A 16,631-nucleotide genomic window follows, 5' to 3' on the forward strand; every position below is an offset into this window, starting at 1 on the left:
TCTTTAATTTATAGTTACTGTCCACAACAAAACACTTAAAGTGTTTCTTCTGTTCATTTTATGTAGTTTTCACTCCTCTGATATGGCAAAATGTTTAGCTGAAGAAATATTTTTAAATGAATTAACTGCAACTTAAAAGGATTTTTCTGAGAATACCTCCAGATAAAATGTGCATTTTATTTTTTTACTCTGCTACAGTGTTAGAGAAGTTAATGTTACCGCCAAATACATGTTCATCGTCCTGCTTTACGGTTGTAGGGATGTTTTATTTATTCAATATTAGTTTTTACGTAACTTTTAATAGTTTAATACACTCACATGGTTCGATAATAAAGTTGCATGTTAGGAGAAAGAGTGAAACAGATTTTCTTTTATGCTCAAGCAAGTACACTTATGATAAATGTATTGTTATTTTTATTTTAAATCAATTTATAGATTCTAATATGTGCTTTCATTTTTTAAGTCATAACATTAGAATTTATCATCAGAACATCAGTAAAGCTACATATTAGTCACAGTTTGAAAGCTACAGTTACTCAAATTTGATAAATCTTCACTTTAAATTGGTAGCTACAAATATCATTACTGATATACTGGATTGTTGTACTGTACAGTAAAAAAATGACAGGAGATGAATATAAAGCACCATTTGCATATTGGTCTTGTGATCTGTATGAAATAACCACAAAAGTCAAAATTAGAGAAAGATATTTGGGAAGAAATATAAACAAAAGTTTCATCAAACAAAAAAAAAAACACTTAAAAACGTAACTCCAAAATCCAACAACCTTCTTATATACAAAATGTTTTTATTATATTTTTGTAAAATCACCTCACATTTTCAAAGAGGATTAGAGGGTCTGCACTTCAATTTTCAATATGTCACATACAACTAATAGGGCTTTTGATAGTTTGGGATTAACACTCGTTTTACTTCCAAATATCGTGCGTTAGAAAAATGTTTGTTGCGCGTTTTGAGTTTTGTAAATAAAAACGTTGTAGCTTATGAGCTAAAAGAAAATAGAAGCCAAGCTTGAAGAAATGTGCAGTATTCAGGAAAGCTTGTGTCCGTACCACACAACAAAACTCACGATCGTTACAGGCCAAATAAAATACGAATTAAGTTCAAGTCTGAGGTGAAAACAAAAATAGTAATTACTAATAAAAAATTCCATATCTAATCCATCTATCCTGTTTTTTTTTTATTCTTCTTTCCTGGTTGCGGAGAGCTGGTGCCCATCTCCAGCAGTCACTGTGCAAGAGGCGGGGTGCACACTGGACAGGCCGCAGGTCCATCACAGGGACACACTCTCACCCACACCTAAGGATAATTTAGAGTTACCAATTAACCTAACATGCATGTTTTTGGTCTCTGGGAGGAAACTGGAGTACCCAGAGAACTCCCCACGTGCACACAGGGAGAAATTCCACCCTGAAAGGCCCCAGGCTGCAAAATATTTAAACTCTTTCATATGAAACCAACATCAAAATCAAGGTTCAGGAATGCTCACGCTGTTTAAAAAGAGTTTCTCCATGTCAGTGCAATCTGTGAAGTGAAAGGTGAAGAGTTGGAGCCATTGATATTGTCACCAGCTTGCACATGGCCTGTTCAGAAAAGAGGTCCAGAGCTCCTAAGGCCATTTAGCACTGACTGATTATTTGTGGAATCTATTAAACTTAATAGTGGCCAAAAAAAAAGCTTGAAATATTCCAGCATGTCATGCCTCTTAAAACACTGATATGATGAAGGTTTTCAGTAAGAATGCTTTTGAAAACTAAAATGAATTTGCCTTCAGGTGGTAGATCCTACAGAGTCAGAGTGAAATGTGATGTACCCTGAAGATGATGCTGAGGGGGAGCTTACAAAGCTGTTAGTGCTGCCTTTACTTTCAGCTTTACTGAGATGTTTTTGGTGTTCCCAGTCAGCTCCTGCATTACAGCCCGGACCCCTACCTGTTCTGGATCTACTGCTAGAGTGCCCTGAAGTTTGCTGGCTGCACCCAGGTGAGCCCATGTCGCCCTGCTGTTTCCCTTCTTGCAGGCGTTCTCTGCAGCCTTTTCCAGAGCCACAGGCCCCGTGGCTTGTTTTCCCAGGAGATCTGTCCGGTTTAGGTGAACCCTCGGGCGAGCCGCCCCTGCTGCTGCTCCTTCTGTGTTCTGAGGATCGCCTGAGAGCTTGAGGCTCACACTCAAAGTCTGTGAGTGGAAAGTGAGGAAGCGTGACTGCGTGCTGCTCATACACATTAGGGACGAGGGATATGGTGGATATGCGCCGTGGGCTTTTCCTGGGGCTTGGCACCGGAGTCTCATCTATAAAGTTGATTACTTCATCGCGGCTGAAGCACCGCAGTTCGTCCTCGTAGCGCTCCCCGCCGCATACGACGCGGGGCAGGTGCCTGAGGGAGTGCATGCTATCCTCAGATCGCCGCCGCTTGCGGTGAGGGTGATGGTGATAGTGGCTCTCCTCGTGGTAGGAGACCAGGCTGCTCCTGCGCCTCTCGCGGCGCGGCAAGGTGGAGCTGTAATGGGCACTCACTATCACGTCCTCGATGGAGCCCCATTGCTGCAGGTATGAGGGGATCCGGTCGCTGGTCCACATGTCTGTTTCGTCGTGGGAGTATCTTCTTGTAGGGGGCACCTGGAGGAAAGACACAGAAGAAACCCTTCAGATTACAAAGAACTTTCACATTAGTTTAATCACACAAAAACACTGAGACACTGCATAATAACTATGTGCTGATTAACATGCTCCTGGTAATTAATTTAGCTTAATTACCAGCTGTAAGGATTAATACATGTAGGACTCTTCAGCATCATGTAACAACTCCACTTGAGCTTTAACCATAATTATTAGTTTTTGATGAAAGGTTTTAAAACATTTTGTTGAAATTATGACTAATTTATGAGTGAGGGAAAGTTAGTTGTCTTTATTCAGGGACTTGTTTTGTTTTTGTTTCCCTGATTGAAATACAATCCTACATGTAAGAAATATTAGTTATATTTCCTTTAATTTTAACTGTAATCAAACACTTTGTGTGTTTATTTAACCCCTCAGGACACAAAATATTAAATGTATCTCCATTATCTTAAAATAAAAGCTGTAAATGTTGGTAGTTTCCTATTTGTTATACTCACATCATACTCTGACAACTATGCAAAGACTGAGGATTTGTCAGGGTGAAGTCAACAGCCTCAAGACTGATATCAGCCTGCCCCCTGGTGGTGTCTTTCAGTAAATGCAGAGAACAGCAGACGAATACAGTAGCGTTAAACTGTAAGGTGGGAGAGCTGAGCAGCAGAGGGCAGCACAAGCTTTAGAATGACTGAAAAATGCAGGACAAACTTGGAAATGATGGACAAAGAGAGCCAATAAAGCCAGAAAGGGCTTTATTCTGCATTCAGACACAATTAACAGTTGTAAACAGCTGATTTTTGTTTATTGCTTTCAGGAGCAACAGAAAGAAAGCTGACTGAACCAGAGTTCATTCAGTCCACCTGCAGCTGAAATAAAAACATTTATTTTACATTCACACACAAGAAGTAACACAACTGGATACTACTTCACTACAAAATTAGCCTACTGTAATGTGATCCCAACATGAAGACAATGAATGAACTTGGTCAAATGGAGTGATGGCTACTGTATACATCTCTGCTTGAAAACTTCTTTATTACCGTCAAATTAAATCCTTAAGGATCTCTATATGAGGATGCATTAGTGTTTGACTTCAATGCTTTAAATCTGAGGTGCAAAGCCAATCTAAAATAGTTTATTCTCTAAGTTACATGTATTGTGAGGCTCATGCTACCTTTGTCAAAATGTTTCAAATAGTTTAAACACAAAGATGACACAGTATTACTGTAAGATGATTGGTAAACGTTTCTATTGCATGGTTGGAATAGGCAGGATTTGATATCATTGCAACAGTCTTCTAGGCCAATTCTAGCAAGTTTACTTAAATGTCTACCTAAGTAGATTATTTTTTTAAGTAATATTAATCATATTTTATGAGAATTTGAAGTTTCTAGGATCAGGTCAGTATCAGGATCAAACAGAAATTAGGATTCTGTGAATTGCCCCAGAAGGCTGTGTGACAGTTCAAGCTTTGTTGTAAATGCAGGCTGAAAATGAGCGTTTCACAGCTCTGCATCTGACTGGGATGGATGCTGGATCCAATGGACACAATGCTTTAGGCAGAACATAAGCAGATGTTTTCATTGCTTTCCTGAAGCCTTGAGGAAATCCTGAAATGTAGAAGGTAAGTCAGTTACTACACTTTACCCTCTTACACAATAACAGTCAGTTGCTTGTAGGTCCATGACTAGGACGCTCTACTTGATAAATGAAGCACATTTAATGTGTTGATGGGACTGCCGATGGTCATATTTACCAAATATTAGTCAGCCCGAGAGCATTTTTGATTAAAAAAAGACCAAAAATAAATAAATAAATTATAATAATCTGGGGCAAATCAGAGAGGTGGTATAAAAATGTTTTATAATTTCAGAAAATTCAGTCAAGATGCTGTATAGGCATAAAAAAAAAAAGCCAGTTGATCATGCATATTAGCAAGGAGATAAGTAAATTCAATTGATAAAATAAAATAAATGAGGAAAATCAATAAAAACAATATACCTGCAAATACTGCATTTTATCTTCCTGTTGTTCCCTCAATGGATACCCTTGCAGAACCCCCCCTTCTAAGGTTGAGAACTCATACTTGGCATTACGGTCTATGGTCACGATTTCAGGCGCCGAGCTATAGTCAAATGGTCTGTCATATATTAAGTCAGCATGAATTCCTCCATCTTGGCTGTTTTCTGCAAAGTGCAGAAAAGCACGAGCGTCAGGACTCCATACACAAAACAGACAGACAGACAGACGAATAGATAAGAGAAACAAGTTCAATGCTTCCCTGATTTGTTTACTTTTTCTATACTCAGGACTGAAAAAAAAATAATAATTACCGGTATGTAAATGCTACAAAAATAATCAAGAAACTGGATGTTTAGGAAATTGGGAAGAAAAAAAAAGTTATTATCTTTTTAGAAATTTAGAAACAAATTAGTTGTAGAAGAATCGCAGGGCTTATGTTCTGAATAAATGCTTTAAAAATTTTTTTTTTAACAAATATCCCAATTAATGCATTTATGTTAATTACAGATCAGTTGAAATTGGGCGTAAAATGTTGATTCTGAGGAAAATGTTTGCCAAAATGGATGGAAGATGAAAACAGCTTCTTGCACAGGCAGCTTAGCATGCAAACCAGCAGCTTCAAAACAACAGAAAACCATTCTTATACACACATCTGTGAAGAGTTATACATGGCAAGCGCTCTGGAAAATAAAAGCAGAGAATTGGCAGTGTTAATTTTCACACAGAATTTGAACTGCCTCGTGTTGTTTCACGTCGGACAATAATTAGTTCTGAAGAAGAGTGTCAAAAGAGGGAAAAGATCAAAAGGTTTGGGGAGTTAGAAACAAGAAAGGAGGGGTTCGGATTGGGTTCGGTTTAAACAGTCCCAATGGCAGAAAAAAAGACAGATGATAGCACTGTCATCAGTTTGCAAGAAGTGTAGAGATCAAGGACCCAGTTCACGAGTCTATCTAGTGTATAATTATCATGTGACCTAATTATAGGACCAGATTCTGTTGAAGTGTCTGTGATTCTCTGGTGAAATGATTCTTTTCCAGCCTGTCAGATACACTGTGTTTGTGTTTGTCTGTGGTAAAACACAACTTCATTTATAGCAGTAATAAATAAGTGCTGTTTATTCAGTACGTCTGCTTTTAAAAGGTCTCAATACGATGAGCAGGTGAGTACATTCTGCATAAGGAAAAAATAAAAATACAAATAAACACACAAAGGTTTTTCATTTTGTTTTGTTTTAGTTTTGCATCCAAGACAAACCCTTGCATGCATCATTTTCTGACTTGAGGGAAATATGACCATCATAATGACATGAACATGGTTTTCACCTCTCCAGTTACACTAAAGTCTAACAAATAAACGGGCGACCCTGCGTTTTATTGTCCTCCCACGTCTCACAGCATGTAAAACAAAGCATTTTAGACCGAACACACCATGCACAAAAATCCACATGGTCTATAATTGTTTAAAGATAAATCACACAGACACTAGTTTCTTCAGTTTGATCTCCTGACAGCAAAAGTCACTTGATAGGTCACATGATAACATTTGACCAGTGATTTCAGACCCTCCAAAAGCTAAAGAAAAACGTATAGTGCAAAGAAACCAAACAACACAGAATATGCACAAAACCCCCAAATCATGGAACGTCTCTTAACATGGTGTTAAGCACATTTTACAAGCTCAAAAATGCAATTGTTTATTTATACTAACTTACTGACCATTATCTTTGTGTCTGGCTGAAAGTTAATTTAGAGTTAAAAAAATGTTCATTAAAAACATAGAAATAACTGTTAAGAGCCAACGGTTGTAATTGTATACCATTACTGTGAGGCAATTACATCCATCAATATGTTTTTGTAAATAGTATTGTGAATCTATACTATGTATCAAATGGTTATTCATAAAGTTGAACAAACAAATTGCTATTAGATCATACTCTACATTAAAGATCAAAATTAGACATTTAAATCGAGCATGAGGCTGAAAGTTAAAACCTATTTAAAATCAGAATGCATATCTCTACTCCCTTCTTGCTTGTTTCTTTGCATTTTTAGTCATGTATTACTCTAAAGAAAAAACTTTAGTATCAAAAAGCTATTTTTTTGTTTGTAACCTGTTGAAACCAATGATTTTTGAAGGCTAATGCAGCTTGGACATGCCCTTACAGAGGTTCTTGTTTTAACCTGTTTTTTTAAGTGATTTTATAAAACAAACGGAGAGACCAACAATCAGGATCAGTTCAGCAGGTGGAGACGAGGGGGAAAAGGAGGTGGGACAGAAGGGAGACAGCTCCATTATGACAGTGACTTACCATCATCCACTTCGTCATTAGACATGATGGCGACACATTTCTCCCACACCATGCGGATGTCGGCCCGGTAGCGATCACAAGCCCAGAGGAACATGGGTAGTAAGATGGACTGAGCGATGGAGCACCACAGCACACACAACACCATCCAGTTGTAGGAGCGGTCAAACTTAAGACTGGCGAAACTCACCACCTTCAAAGGGTCAACAAAGTAGTAAAACATAACCAACAGGGAGGACTTGACTTTATAAAGTTCTTTTCAACAACATTTTAATAATTGATAAAAAAAAAAAGGTTAATAAATCACAGGTAAAGCGTCCTTGTCCCATTTAGAGGTGAGCTTTCAGAAATTAATCTGGTCCATTGGAACCAAGAGGTGGAGCAGAACTCTGCTGTGCTGAAGCAGAGTGATGCATTCAGTGTGTGTTGGACGTATCCCTCGTGCCATTTACTATATAGAATTAACTCACGTTAGTGATCCTCTTTGTGGTTAACTATTTTTTAACCAACTACAAAGTTATGTCATCATCAATATTCTCTTGGTAATAAATCTGCTTGTTGTTTAATCCCGCGAGTGGGAGGTCACAACTAATATCATCCGTTCATCAGGCTCTCCACTCCTCTGAAAGAAAAAGTGTCACTGCAGCGAGAGCTGGGCCTGTCACGATAACACATTTTGCTGGGTGATTGTCTCAGAAATTATTGCCATAAACGATAATATTGTTTGAAATTCGACAATAATTAGTAATTAATGACAAATTTAAGAAGAAATGTTTTGTTTTGCATGTAGTACCTTTTGTCGACCACCAGATGGCAATATAAGACCATTTGAACCGAAGGATTGATAGTGAGGGTGTGAGCAACGTGTCTTTTTAAGAAAAATGGGAGGGAGGCCCCTGGACATGACATGGGCTGTCGCTTCTTCCTTTATTCGATTCTCAAAATAGCGGATGCTCTGTGTGGTTTGAGCTCTTTAGCATAGCATTTTTCACACAAAGCTTTTAATAAAACAATCTGTAAACAAGTTCTCAGCTTCTTTTTGCAGAGAAAACAACTTTTTACACAAAGGCACGGGTTTCAACAGTAAATTTTGGAGCTTCGACAAGACGGAGGTTTTTTTTGCTTAGCTTCTCAGCTTAGCTGCTTGTAACGATCCAAAAACACAATTTTGGATTGTTAAAATGGATTTTAAAGACAAAAAAGAAAGGGAGGGGTCAGTGAAGAGCACCAGAGTTGAGCCTTTTGTCATCCAGTGTCTTCAGTAGAAAGAGAGACACGAAGAAACAATAAGGCCGATAAATGAAAATGAGGTCGATAATTTTCATTTATCATGTGATTAATTGATTTACTATTGTCTATTTGTCTACTGCAAAAGGCCTAGATAAAATACAGAATATGTTTGAAGAAGCAAAATAATAGGTACAAATTGTTTTTAATTGTAATCTGTAATTAGAGCATGTAGTAGCAGCCTAACTGCATCTTTTCTATACTGGTTTTACAGAATATCCCAAATTATCATTTTAGAAAGTTTTTTTTTTTTAATCATCAGTTGGTAATTTGCACTTTGCTATATTCAGAGTAGACTGCTTTTAAAATCAATCAAATATGTTAAACCTTATTTAGAGAGCAGTCTCTAAAAGCACCAGGTATTCAGTATATCCTCTCTCAGATAACTTACGTTTAAACATCTTCCCTTGTATGTTAGGCAATTTTCAGATCATAGACTAAGTCCAAATGCACATTTGCATCTCTGCTACCAATATAAAACTAATCAAATCAGTGAGCTTAGCTTTATGACAAATTTGTGTTTAAAACTATGAACTGAGCATCATTTGTTCTTTCTACAACACTTTTTGTATACCGTTTGTTTATATGAGCATACTGTCACAACCAAACTTAACTGCAACACCAAGCAGTTCAATAAAATAGTATGTCTGTTTGTGTTGCAGCTTTCTGTGTATTTAAACAGCTCATTAAGTCAGGTCATAAAAACAGATTGCAGATTTATTTTTCTGTCACTGCTCATGAATCTTGGTCTTTGATTGGAAATGTACTATATCCTCTTTCCTTTCTTTATGGCATGAAAAAAACAATAAGGAGTTTCTGTAAAGTGTTAAAAAATTCTTTCACCATTCGAAACTAATAAAGCAAAACAAAAAAGGCATTTTCCTGAACCACAGGAAGAAGATACACCATTGTTGGCAGTGCATTAAATATGTGTCCCTTCACTTTGAAAAACTATTACTGAGAAATGCATCTTGCAGAAAAGACTCCAAAACTAACATCTTGTGATGATAATCTTGACAATATGAAGAAGAGGTCTTGCTAACATAAAACCAGCATTTAAACTGTCAGCTGTTTGTCTAAGAGAGAAGAAGCAAGTTTTTTACAGCTCAGCTAATGGAGGGTAAAGACTGGGACATAACTCTAAATTTGGGAAATCCAGTGAGAATCCTGACGGAAACATGACTTCAAAACCTTGTTTAAAAAGCTAAAAAAATACTGCAAAATATCCTAATTCTGGGAATAAGGATTTGAGGAATGAATCATATTGCTTATTTAGAAGCCATTATTGGGTATTTGGAAGTAAATGCTACTTATAATGGTTTAGTAATTTCATCATCTCAAATCTTCCCCAAAAGCAGCAAACAGGAACAACTTGCTCTGTGTGCTTTGGTTTCATCATTTAAGAAAGAGATTTTATTAATAAGTTTATATTTAGTTTGCCTGAAGGTGAAAACAGATGGTATGGACAGATAAACACAAAATCCTACGCATGTAAATTGACACTTGCAAACTTTGTTTCACATTCTAGCATTATATTCAGAATAAAAAAGTGAAACCATATATAATACAAACCTTGTTCTCCAAAACATCTATCCCTGTTGCCATCTAAGTGACTTAAACATGACCAGAGGGGTCTTCCTGTAGCAAAACGACAAACTGGTTGAGCTCATTTATGTCAGAGATGTTTAGATTTTAAAAGGCCAATCTGGATAATTTAGCTCCATCTCAAAGGTTTCAACAGACTCATAAGTCTGAGAACTTGGAATAAGAATGTGCAGCCAAATGGTGATGATGTTAAACACCACTCTCTCCTGCACTCAATATTCAAGACTTAATTTATTTTTTCATTACACAAGATTGCATAATGAAAGCAAAGATGTGCTCCCTGAAGTCACTAAGGAAAAATCATTTAGCCACAAATATGACAGATGGTGGGAGACCTGGTATGACAGAATGTGCTTCAGATTCTAAAGCCTGTTTGGATTAAATCAGGTAAGGTAAATACAATTCCGATTTGTCTCCGATAATATTATCTCTGTACTTCATTTATAAATTATTATTTCTTTTTACTTTATATAGACAAACTCCCCAAAATAATGAGGTACATTAAAAAAATGTAACTACTGCTTTGTATATGGGACATCTAGTTCATGACTCACTGGCAGCTTTTGTCTCTGGTTATTAATGATCACTGAATCGAAAATATCAATTTCCCAAACATGGAAAAAGGAATTTGCATTGTTTTTGTTGTTTTCAAATTCTAGCTTTGCTTAAAGTAGAGAGTGAAAAATGTTGTTTTTTGCACTTATAATTTACTTACTATGGAGGACATACAAATACATAAATAAAGACGTTTAGAAAAAGAATTCAATAAAGCAACTAAGTCTATGTCATAAGACATGAAAAGCGCAATTATTATAAATAAATATACATTATAAAGCTACATACTTGGGCACAGTTGACTGAGAAACTGCTGCTTAAGTCCAGCCTGTAGCCTTCAATTCAACCACTCCAGGTAAAACTTCAGAGTCAGAACATTTAAAATATTTTAACTTATCAGCTTTGATACTCTAGGATCATCAGGGTGTTTTGGCAATGAGCTCACCAGAATGGGAAAGCCAGTCAGGAAGTCATAGATGAAGACAATGCCACTGATCAGGTACGTGATCTGCAGCGACGTCTTAAGAGGCTCCGATCCATCGATGGATGATCTGCGCTTCCCCTGAGCGTCCTCCACCACAATGGTGGGAACATTGAACTTGTTTTTGTCAGCCTTGTGGCCTGTCTGAATGGAGAAGGTCTGAAAGAGAGCAATGCCAATGCAGATGACACCCATGGTCACGCTGCCACCGATCAGCAGTAGAAAGCACACACCGAAGCCCAAGCCGATCTCTGTCACAATGAATCTGCAGTCGGAGGTGTAGAAACGGTCAATAGTGTCATGCCAGCCCACTGCTGGGAGTGTGGACAGGATGAAGGACACCATCCAGATGCCCATCACAGTGTGCACTGCCTGCTTCTTGGTGTTACTCAACCTGAAACACAATCACAGATTTTGGATCAAGTCAGGTGAGCTGCAAGTGCTTCAACTATTTTTTTTTTTTTTTATCCTGCCCCTTATTCAAGTTTAAAACATACTAATCCCAACAAGTTAGTAAATTCAACAGTAAGAGAAAAAAAAACAAAGAAGAACACGTATTGCAGTATTTTTCAAATAGCTTAAAGGTGACAAAAGTATAAAGAAACTACAAAAATTCTATTCTGGTTTTTGGTTTTGGTGTGTGCCATGCCAACATTATCAGTAGGCCTCATCTGGCTGCCTGTTAGAACAGTTTGTAAGACAAGAACAAGACGAAGTTATAATGCAAAGTTGTAAATAAATACTGCACTACAAGATGAAAAATCTATAGTAGCTGAAAAAACACCATATATTTAAAAGTCATGGCTTGGCTGAACCAGAGATGAAGGGATGTGGAGGGAAATCAATTCTTTGCTGATGGCTGCCTCGGCCTATTTGTCATCTAGGTCTCTTTCACCGCAAGAGCTTATTTATTTCCTCTTACCTCCAAGTAACTGTTATAGTGACAAATTGTCTCTGTGTGTTTGTGTCTACTGATGATGTGGCACTTTGTTTAGTGACCAACAACAGCACATGCATGTACAATTATAGCAAGTTATGATCAGCGTTGTCATTTCCTGCACTTTCCCAAAGATGTGCTATCATATAAAACATTTTATCTAGCTTTTTATGTAACCAGGCAAATCCCATTGAGACCACAGATCTCTTTTGTAAGGGAGGTCTGGGAATGAAGGCAGCCTAACATGCATGTTTTTTTGGACTGTGGGATGAGACTGAGTACCTGGAGAAATCACACGCAAACAACAGGAGAACATGCAAACTCCACACAGAAAGACCCCAGGTCCAAAGGGATTGGATTAACAGCCTTCTTGCTGTGAGGCAACCATGCTAACCACTGAACCATCATGCTGCAACAATAGCAACTAAGGTCATGATGGGCAATAAAAGCAAAACAAACATGTTTTAAAAATCTACAACAAATTCTAAATAAAGATCAATTAGCTTATGGAGCTTATGTAAACAAATTAGATCTAAGTCTCATTTTTTGGTAAATAGGCCAACAGAGTGATTGCACGTTTCTATATATCTTTAATTCAGGGACTCAGCAAAAGACCTATGATTATAAATCTTGTGTTTTGTGTTGGTATAGATGTTAGAAACCCAAACGTGTTTTAAGAGATGTTTGTAAAAAACCAACATGCATACCCTAAAGGTGATTGTATAGTAGAAGAAAAAATAAACATTTTGCACAAGTGCAACACAAAAACTACTTTTGGAGTTGTTGTAGAAATATGTTACTGTCATGTTGTTTATGAATGTCCTTTATGTAAATGCCTGCTGACAATGCTGCAAACCAATTTCTCTACGGAGACAAATAAAGCTATCTATCTATATCGTATAAGCACCTACAGCAAGTTCTACAAGTTGCACATTTCCACAGTTCCAAATGTTGCTTGACGTTTTTATTTTTTAAATGAACTGTACATAAATGTTCATTGGGTTGAACCGTACAGCTAATTTACAAATCATTTGTTAAATGATATTTTGTAGATTTATACACCTGACAACAATGAGGACTAGAAGAGTGTATGGATAATGAAATAAAACTCTTGGTTGACCAACCTTCTTTACTATTGCAGAAAGATAATACATTAAAGATTTTAGGGATATTCTCTATTCAGTTCAGAATTTACATACAGATCTGGTTATATTTTGTTATATTTAGAAGTAGACAGTCATGTAAACTGATGAAGGTAAAGCCTTTCTCCTACTTTATTGTTGTTAACAAAGGATGCTCTGTGAAATCTCTGGTTAATCTCTGTTGTCCTTGAGTATTTTTAGCAGAATACCCAATCTGCCTCCCTAAAAGATTCAGCAAACATGTTGCCTTTCTTCCTCTTCTCTATAAAGAAGCACCAGGTAAATAAAGATGTGCATTTGTACACTGAATAAGTCAAAGTATCATCAAAGATATTTGTAACTTGTAAAGGATTAGCTTACATGCACTGATGTGATATGAATGGCACAAAGGGGGCAGCAGCCGTCTCTATCTTTGCACTATGGCTCTTTACAAAGACGAGTTGATCCTGTTGTCACAGTGAGTAATACTAGCCTTCCTGAATGTGCCTGGGGTACATGGAGAGGTTACGTCACCAAGCTGCATGAATCTATTACCAGAGAGGGACAGAGAGTGTTGTGAGGGAGATAACTTCTATGAGATAGTGAGCACAGAACGAGGGGAATATATCTAAAATTTAGGGTTTCGATGTGTATTAATGTTCAAGACAAATCAGCTATACAAGCTCAGCCAAATGGATGTGACATAATTTAAAAGAAAGCAGCACCTGAGCCATGCCTTCATCATTTTATTGTTAAAAGTGACTTCAGATAAAAGTCACAGAGTGGAAGGTTAAAGCTTAAGATGAGAGTCCATATAAATAAACAATGGTACAATGTCTGATATCTGTATGGGCATCAGCCTGTAGTGGCACCTGCAGGGTAATAAATATAGCAAGACTGAAAATAGTTTTTAAAGTAGTCCTCATATCTTATTTGAACATCTGCTTATCTGTAAAATTGACCAAGCAGACTGTAGACAGAGAATCTGAAAGGCTGATGCCACAGGCTGTACAATCACTCCCTGTTTGTCAGCAGGGAAGAAAGAGGGAGCCAACATAATGGTGTTCCTCACCACATGCTCCACAACTCTGGTTTCAGCTAAATTTCAGTAGCTGCCGTAATAGCTTGTGTGTAATCTGCAGCTACCAAAGCTGATTTTGTGCTTTCCAGCTGTACTTGTCACTTTATTTAGCAACTCCAGAAATGCATTCAGCTGACGATTTTTCTTTGTCAGAAAGACAAAAACAAAAATTCTAGCAATAAATAACAAATGGAAATAAATACATCTTTGAGGTGTGAGATGTCCTCTGACTGCACAAATAAACCATCATTTTGTGCACTTATTAAACAAAAGCTGCTTTTGGGTAATCATAAGATCGTCATATGAAAACTATGAAAACTGCCTCCTGAATATAAATATAGCATTGAAATCTTATTTTTAAAAAACAGCAATGCTGCACGAAACATCTGATTCTGTGAACAGCAGGTATCCTGAAAATCTAACAAGACCATCATAGTGTTAGTGTGCTAATGCGAGTTCAATCTGAAGGTGTCTTTGGCTGCTGTTGTGCTGATCGGTAAAATGTTGCCATATAAAACATGACTTAAATAAAACAATAAATAAAAAGGTTTTCATTAAAAAAAAAGACCAAATGCAAATACCTAAATAAATACATAAAACAGGTTCATTTTTCAGCAAATCTAATTCTAAACAATACTTCTATGAAAAACAATCTGATGTTACTTTACTGTTAAAAATCTCCAAATTAGGTTGTTTTAAGATGTGTGGCACCTTAAATAAAGGGCTCTGCCTAAATTGGAGTATATATTTTTTCTCTGTTAGTGTCTGGAGATATTCCAAGAACAAACTGCCAATAGTTTTCATAGCAACTATTTTTTTCAGCAGAGAATGCTTCCATTAATAAATGTTCCCAATGAGAACAAGAGTTGTTGAGTTTCTGTAACATGCTATATTTTAATATGTGAGACACAAGCAAAAATCCTTTGCTCTTTGATGTTTTTTTATTTAAGGCCAATTTGGGGGAATTACACAGCAGGCACATCAACAAGGTGCTATTTATATGACAGATCTTGGTGGCAGTCCTCAGACTGAGGAAGTCCTTTGGATGAAAGACAAAACGTTTCTTCCAAGAAGAATCTGTCCAGATGACACGATTTAACTCTTTGTGATTTATTTAAGGCCTAGCATTCCTTGAATGAATACATGTCACCCGCTGCATTTCAGGCTGGAATCCAACAATTTTCAGTCAGGTCATCTGGACAGTTTCTTTTTTTTTTTTTGTGCTGAAACGTTTCACCTTCTATCCGAAAGGCTTCATCAGTCAAGGAAGCACACAACACAAAACTGATTCAGTCTGGAATATTTAACAAAAAACATCTTATTATGAGGCTGTAGCTTTAGCTGTTTTGTTCCAACCTTGTAAATGACATTACGCACAATGTCGTGTATACTAGTGTACAATTTTGTGCTATTTGTTAGCAGATCAGAGTACATGCTGGGAATAATTATCTGCTACCAAACAAATTTAGCTTGACATCAATAAATTTGACTGTTATAGCCATTTTTGTGCTGCTAAGGTCGATTAACTATGGCAACTATCTTTAATTTGGTTTACTTAAAATGGTAATGAGTTTTAGATTTACATCAAATGTTTATTTTCTGAGAGTTTCACTAAAATTTGTCCAGTGGTGCATGAGATATTTTGCTAACGGTACAGAAAAAACATGCAATCACACAGACAAAGGCAACACCATTGTGCCACTTTGCCTTAAATGGCAGGCAACCACCATAACTTCTGGCTTAATATTACAATGTATCAGTTTACTATTTTAATGGAACGATTCATTAAAAATATAATGACTTTCATTAAAACATGATGGGACAAATATAGCATTTTTGTATAATCAAAAACAAATGTCATACCTGTAGTTTACAGGCCAGCGTACCATCCACATGCGGTGATAGGAGAGCGAGGTGACAGAGAAGCAGGTGACCAGCGTTAATGTGTAGAAGGTAGACACAAACACCTTGCACAAACCCTCATTCCATTCATAGTTGGAGTGCTGGCGCCGCAAGGTTATTACACAGTACATGGTGATGGGGATGGCCATGTTGAGAATATGTGTCCCAGCCAGGGTACAGATGAGGAACTCCAGTGGCTTCCACTTTTTCTGCTTGGCACTGACGCTAAGGATGCTCCAGGTATTCGCCAGTATGGACACGCCAGAGCAGACCAGCCAAGCCAACGTGTTGGCATTGATGACATCATCCTTCATGGTGGTTACCTCATCCACCATGTTGTCGTGGGGTGGGGCACAGTCTGGAGTGCCACAAGTAAGCGTTGGTCAGAGCAGGTACACGTAAGGAGAAGGAGGTGGTGGTGATGGGCAGGAGGGGACGCAGGGCGTCGAGCAAGGCAGGCATCCTATCTGGGTTGGCGTGCACACTCCATGGGTTGAATAGAGCAGGGAATGCACGTGGTTTTGGTGCGACACAGTGGGATGTAAGAGGAGAAGGATGGCAGAGGTGAGCCAGTTCTTTTACAGGCGTGAAGCTAGAGAGGGAGAAAGAGAAACAGCTCAGCGTCAGAGGGATGACATCTGTAAATTGAAAATAAAACCTCCTCATGTAAGTCATGAGCTGATTTCCAGTTTCAAGATAC

General features: G+C 37.5%; 1 protein-coding gene across 1 annotated transcript; it reads right to left on the minus strand.

Moving 5' to 3' along the window:
* Nucleotides 1-1,792: 1,792 nt before the first annotated feature.
* LOC119417076 (probable G-protein coupled receptor 153) lies at nt 1,793-16,266 on the minus strand. Its single transcript, XM_037684283.1, has 5 exons — nt 15,893-16,266; nt 10,855-11,284; nt 6,966-7,155; nt 4,637-4,821; nt 1,793-2,638 (listed from the first exon to the last, which is right to left on the minus strand). The coding sequence occupies exons 1-5, from the start codon at nt 16,264-16,266 to the stop codon at nt 1,793-1,795; spliced, it is 2,025 nt and encodes a 674-aa protein (XP_037540211.1).
* Between the last annotated feature and the right edge of the window lie 365 nt (nt 16,267-16,631).

The sequence above is a fragment of the Nematolebias whitei genome, chromosome 11 (assembly GCF_014905685.2).
Source record: "Nematolebias whitei isolate Nwh7 chromosome 11, NemWhi1, whole genome shotgun sequence".
Taxonomy (NCBI): domain Eukaryota; kingdom Metazoa; phylum Chordata; class Actinopteri; order Cyprinodontiformes; family Rivulidae; genus Nematolebias; species Nematolebias whitei.

Bases quoted from the DNA above. Each gene is read 5' to 3' on its own strand.
- LOC119417076 (XM_037684283.1), bottom strand. From the start codon at position 16,266: ATGGTGGATGAGGTAACCACCATGAAGGATGATGTCATCAATGCCAAC. The intron at 11,285-15,892 runs GTATGACATTTG...ATTGTGTTTCAG, and splicing joins CGCTGGCCTGTAAACTACAG to GTTGAGTAACACCAAGAAGC. The intron at 2,639-4,636 runs GTATATTGTTTT...TCTTTCCTCCAG, and splicing joins ATAAAATGCAGTATTTGCAG to GTGCCCCCTACAAGAAGATA.